This window comes from Antrostomus carolinensis, unplaced genomic scaffold, assembly GCF_000700745.2.
Source record: "Antrostomus carolinensis isolate BGI_N321 unplaced genomic scaffold, ASM70074v2 scaffold35198, whole genome shotgun sequence".
NCBI classification, from domain to species: Eukaryota; Metazoa; Chordata; class Aves; order Caprimulgiformes; family Caprimulgidae; genus Antrostomus; species Antrostomus carolinensis.
In genome coordinates, this window is record NW_010334453.1 from 6,874 (window position 1) to 12,983 (window position 6,110).

At 56.1% G+C, this 6,110-nt stretch overlaps 1 protein-coding gene across 1 annotated transcript in view; it reads right to left on the reverse strand.

Moving 5' to 3' along the window:
• LOC104529816 (nuclear receptor-binding protein 2) overlaps positions 1-6,110 on the reverse strand; it is a gene marked incomplete at its 5' end in the record, with an annotated part of 14,839 nt that overhangs the window by 6,714 nt on the left and 2,015 nt on the right. Inside the window, 6 exons of the mRNA XM_010174225.1 lie at positions 2,072-2,167; positions 2,730-2,785; positions 3,955-4,038; positions 4,603-4,626; positions 4,878-4,972; positions 5,064-5,104. Coding sequence (XP_010172527.1) covers positions 2,072-2,167; positions 2,730-2,785; positions 3,955-4,038; positions 4,603-4,626; positions 4,878-4,972; positions 5,064-5,104 — 396 coding nt within the window. The remainder of the gene's footprint in view (positions 1-2,071; positions 2,168-2,729; positions 2,786-3,954; positions 4,039-4,602; positions 4,627-4,877; positions 4,973-5,063; positions 5,105-6,110) is intronic.

A 6,110-nucleotide genomic window follows, 5' to 3' on the forward strand; every position in this document is an offset into this window, starting at 1 on the left:
CTGGTGGCCGCCTCTGCACTGGCTCCAGTAGCTCCATGTCCTTCTGCTGTTGGTGGCCCCAGCACTGGAGGCAGCACTGCAGCTGGGGTCTCAGGAGAGCGGAGCAGAGGGGCAGAATCCCCTCCCTCCACCTGCTGCCCACGCTGCTCTGGGTGCAGCCCAGGACACGGTTATTGGCCCCTGGGCTGCCAGCGCACGTTGCCGGCTCATGTTGAGCTTCTCACCCCCCAGCACCCCAAGTCCTTCTCCTCAGGGCTGCTCTCCAGCCATTCTCCACCCAGCCTGGATTGGTGCTGGGGGTTGCCCCGAGTTTCTGTACAGGTATCTGGCTATGGCTACTTAGAATAGATGCAAAGACCCAAAAACAATCAGAAGGAAGATGACAGGGTGGGCACTCACAGCCTCACCCCCCGAATCAAGGACCCAGGACCATCAGGGGAACAGCGATGCCGTTTGGCCCTGGTGCTGAAGGCTCAACAGGAGAAACTCTCTGGGACACAACGTGAACAGGGGGAGGATTGCATCAAAGGAGATACGATTTACTGTGGGGCGCTTGGGGGATTCTAAGATCAAACAAGAGAATGTGGGGAGTGTACAAACTTATTATGGGATGTTTTGGAGACTGGCCAACAGAAGAGTAATGGAGGGGTTAAGGTGGGTCAGGGAGGAAAATGGAGGGGGCTCAAAGGGATCTGTGAGCACTGTGCTGGTCAGTGCACTTATCTGGCCAAGTCCTGCATCTGCTCAGGTCTATCGTGTCTTCTTCATAATCTCTGTTCCTAAGTATTTCCCGTGTGAGTTTGCTCTCTGTGCCCTGTGAGTGCGTGTGGTCTCCAGCAAACGTCAAACTGGAGTAACTGGCAAGTGAGAGGAAACCTTGGGGAGGAGGAGTAGGCACCAGACAGACCCTGGGTCTGATTGACACCAGGGAGACACATGGGACAGGGCCAGATGCCACAGTGACCTGTGAAAGGGACTGTCCTCAGCAGTGCTTAGAAGCAGGACCCGGCCATTCGTGCTGTCTGTGCCCGGCCACATCTGTACAGAGTGTGTGTGTGCACATGTCTGCACGGGCACCTACTGGGAATTCACACTCAGCCTTACTACTGGTAGGACTGGGAAACAGGGTTGAGGACCAGCTTCTAATCTTGACCAGCCCAGGAGAAGGGAGGAATCCCCATGTCCTTCAGCCCACCATATCTGGCTGCCCTTAGGTTTCCATTAAGTCATTGTTTCTGTTCCCCTTTCCCAGCACTGGTGTAAACTGGGGCACGCAGGAATGACAGGCTGGCTCTGATGTTACAGATTATCAGCCAAAGGAAGGACGCTCATGGGCAGATTTACACCACAGGAGGGACATCTGACTCATTAAGAGTCAGCAGAATGCACAGGTGGCCAAGAAGGCCAAGGGCATCCTGGCCTGGATCAGCACCAGTGTGGCCAGTAGGAGCAGGGAAGTTCTCCTCTCCCTGCCCTGGGCACTGGTGAGGCCGCAGCTGGAGTGCTGGGTTCAGTGTTGGGCCCCTGAGTCCAAGAAGGACATGGAGGTGCTGGAGCGTGTCCAGAGAAGGGAACGGAGCTGGGGAAGGGTCTGGAGCACAAGTGTGCTGAGTTCCCTTGTGGCTGAGGGAACTGGGGGTGTTGAGGCTGGAGAAAAGGAGGCTGAGGGGAGACCTTGTGGCTCTGTGCAAGTCCCTTGGAGGAGGGTGGAGAGAGGTGGGGGTGGGTCTGTTCAACCAAGGCCCAAGGGACAGGACAAGAGGAAATGGGCTCCAGTTGTGGCCAGGGCAGTTGAGATGGGATGTGAGGAAGAATTTCTTTGCTGAAAGGGTTCTGAGGCATTGGAAGGGGTTGCCCAGGGCAGTGGTGGAGTCCCCATCCCTGGAGGGATTGAAGAGTCGTGTAGACACAGTGCTGAGGGACATGGGTTAGTCATAGGGGATTGGTCAGTGTTGGGTTCATGATGAGTTTAAAGGGCTTTTCCAATCCAGGTCATTCTGGGATTCTGTGATCTGTGGGTCAGGCTATGTCCCAGTGGCTCAGTCCCCAAAGCTCAGCGACCTCCACTCACCCGCATGTTGGGATCGTCCAGAGAATGTCGTGCCCTCATGATTGCCTCCTCTGAGACTCGTGTGTCCCCGTTAGTCTGGATCTCCAGCACTGCCATCTGGGGAAGAAGGAGCACAGCCATCTCTGCACAGAGCCAAGCCCTGGGTCACTCCTTGAGGGCTTCCCAAAGGGACATCCCCTGGCAGGGTGGCAGCTCCTCACCAGGACACACAGCCTGGCCAGGGGTCAATGCAGACAGACCAACAGCTCTGTAGTCTGCCCAGACAAGCTGAGCTTGGCAGTGCACATACTCCTGGAGCAGCACAGCCTGTCCCTTCCCTTGGTGCCCTCCCTTCCCAGGGCTCTCCCAGCCCAAGGAGGAAGAGGAGGCACCAGCAGAGAGGCATCAGCTGGGCACAGAAGAGGTGAGCTAAGCCTGTTGCTGCACCCAGGGCAGGGCGGGTCATGGCAGCAGAAAATGTCCTGCTGACCCCCCAGCAGAGATGTCTCCATCGCTGCAAGGGATCCCCAGCTCACAGTGACGTTTGGAAAAGGGCAAGGAGACCCCTCGGGAAGCTCCCCAGGCCACCACGATCCCCAGCAGCCTCAGCAGAACAATCCTGCCCTGTAGCCAGGGGCCACTGCAGGTTCCCAGGTGCTGCAGCCATCCTGCTCCATACCTCCAGTGCACACATCCCGAAGGAGAAGATGTCCACAGCAGTCCCGTCAGCCTTTTCTGCAAAACCCAAGTCAGAACCACATCAAGCCAGAGGTACAGGCCACCACCTGCTCCCTCTGGGAACAGCCCCCACACGCTGCCTCATCCCGACAGACGCCTCTGCCCGCACATCCCATCCCTGCCCACATCCCATCCCTGCCCACGCCTCTGCTCGTGCTCCCTTCCCCACCCCAGCACACATTTGCTCACAGTTCCCTGCACAAACCTTTCCCATCTACCCCCCTCCAATTTTCCCCAAAACAGTCCAGATGGGGATCCCATCATGAGTTTTCATGTGGCACAAAGATTCTTTACTCCTTTTTCCCCGAGTCCTTGTACCATTTTACAGGCTTTTGAGTGTTCCTGAGCCGTAAATCGACCTTTTCAGAGCTCTCTGTGGTCCTGCTGAGATCTTGTTCCTGACCAGTAACTGCTAATGCATGGTCCCTCCCCAGGTAGGCAGGCAGGTTTCCCACATGCAAAACTCTGCACTAAGCAACACTAAATTCTACCTACAACATTGTCACCCAGTCAGTCACGATCATGAGATCTGCTGTGGCTCCTGGCCCACAGCTTTAGTTATGAATCACAGAATCATAGAATGGTTTGGGTTGGAAGGGACCTTCAAGCTCATCCAGTTCCAGCCCCCCTGCGAGCAGCAGGGACACCTTCCACTAGACCAGGTTGCTCAAAGCCTCATCCAGCCTGGCCTTCAACACTTCCAGGGAGGAGCAGCCACAGCTTCTCTGGGCAACGTGTTCCAGTGTCTCACCACCCTCACAGTGAAGAACTTCTTCCTAATATCTCATCTAAACCTCCCCTCTTTCAGCTTAAACCCATTTCCCCTTGTTTTGTCATTAACTGCCCTTATGAAAAGTCCTTCCCCAGGTTTCTTGTAGCCCCTTCAGGTACTGGAAGGTCTCTAGAAGGTCTCCCCGGAGCCTTCTCTTCTCCAGGCTGAACAGCCCCAACTCTCTCAGCCTGTCCTCACAGCAGAGCTGCTCCAGCCCTCGTATCATCCTGGTGGCCTCCTCTGGACTTGTTCTAGCTGCTCCAGGTCTCTCTTGTGATGGGGGAATAACTGCATCGCTGCCAACACGCCGTGCCCACGCCTCACGCAGGACCTTTCGGTTCCCCACGTCCCTCTGGGTCCCCACGCTGTCCCCACAGACAGACCCCGCACTCACGGCCGTACTCCGGGGGAAAGAAATGCAGGTTGCGTAGCTCTTCCCTCTCAATCCTGATGGGGCTGCGCAGGTCGTCTGGCAGAGCTGCGTTGGGGAATGAGAAATGTTCTGCATCACAACTCTTCTGAGGCATTTCCCCGAGGCTGTGAGCACAGACGGGTGCTCGGAGGTAGTGGGGATTTCTGTGTGTGCTCCTGCCCACACTGACCACCCGCTGGGCACTCGCTTCCCCAGGACACCCCTCTGCTCCCATGACAGGAGCAGCAATTCCCTGGGGGACAAAGGTCACCCCCGCCTGCAGAGCCCAGGACTCTCTGCCGAGCTGCAGAGCCTCATGGCTGAGGAAGGTCACAGAATCCCAGAATTGCCTGGATTGGAAAAGCACTTTAAGCTGATCCAGTCCAACCCAACTGACCATGAACCCAACACTGACCAGTCCCCTATGACTAACCCATGTCCCTCAGCACTGTGTCTACACGACTCTTCAATCCCTCCAGGGATGGGGACTCCACCACTGCCCTGGGCAACCCCTTCCAATGCCTCAGAACCCTTTCAGCAAAGAAATTCTTCAGATCCAATCTCAAGTTCCCAGGGGTTGACCCAGGGATGGGAGTGATGTGGTGGGAGAGGTGGCAGAGGGACACTCACCATTTGCAAACACCCTGTGCCAGACTGCGGGTCAGCGCCGATCCGGAAGCAGAGGAGTGAGAAAGCATGGAGCAGAGGACACAAACAGAAGAGAAGGTAACTCCAAGTCTTGCACAGGTGATCCCCTCGGGGACCCTGCAGCTCTTGCCTCCTCTGCCCAGCTGGAACCCCTCAGCACACCACCCCACAAACCCTCCCCGTCCCTTGGTGGGCAACTTCCTCCTGCTGATTCTTCTCATCAGCACTTGGAGTCTGCAAGGGCAGCAGCTTCCTACCTGACCCAATCTTTATAAGCCCGTTGTGCTGGATGAAGATGGTGTCACTGGTGAGGTTGCCATGGATGATGGGAGGCTCACAGGAGTGCAGGAAGCTGGGGAGGCACAGAGCTGCTCTGAGCACACGACCTGCGCCCAGCCTGGTCGGAAGCAGGTCGCAAACAGCGCGAGCGATGGAAAACTTACCTGAGAGCAGACAGGATCTGAGTGCACCAGCGCTTCCAGGCCTAGAGCAGAGATCAGAGCTCTCCGTCAGACCAGACACCCAGCAGAGCCCAGCAGCCGGATCGGGTCACTCCTACCTATCACCCAGGGAAATCTGCCCTCCACTAGCCCTGCAGACACCGCTGCTCAATGACGAGCCACACGCTGTCCCAGCGACAACAGTCTCCTTTCCAACTCCTGTTCAAAGAACACCATCAAAGCTGAGGACTCATCCTTACTGGCAGACAGAACCCTGCTGAGCCCCAAAACCCAAGTGGGAGCAGGGACAGACACATCACAGAGGAGCAAAGCCAGCTACGGCTGTGGGGTCCACTCATCTGGTTTTCTCTGTACACACCAACCACGAGTCTCAAGTCTGGTAGCACCTGACTGCACTGGTGTGATACTGAGATCAAACCTCATGGCAGGGCTTGCAAAGGAAAGCACAGGGTCCCCTGAATGGTCACCCAGCTCCTCAGCCACAGTCATAGAATCCCAGACTGGTTTGGGTTGGAAGGGACCTTCAGGCTCATCCAGTCCCAACCCCCCTGCCATCTGCAGGGACACCTTCCACTAGACCAGGTTGCTCAAAGCCTCATCCAACCTGGCCTTCAACACTTCCAGGGAGGAGCAGCCACAGCTTCTCTGGCCAACCTGGGACACTGGCTCACCACCCTCACACCAAACAATTTCTTCCTCATATCCCTGCAAAACCATGAACCAGACCCAGAATGAGCGGGTTTGCAGGTAAAACTGGTCCTTCAAACCAAGGAGTAACCTTGGTCCCTTGTTGAGGGTGGTGGAGATGCAGGCCTCCCAAAGCACAATGCAGCCCTGGGAGGAGTCAGCATCATACAGCTGAACCTCCCTGCAGCAGCTTCCAGCAGGTTCCCCACCCTCAGGGTGATACACAAAGGCTTAAACCATGAGCCTTAAATTAGAGTTGACTTTTGAATGAACTTCCCAACCTGTACCATTAAATGCAATAATGAGAGTCTTTCCCCAACCTGTATCACATCAGCATGAAAT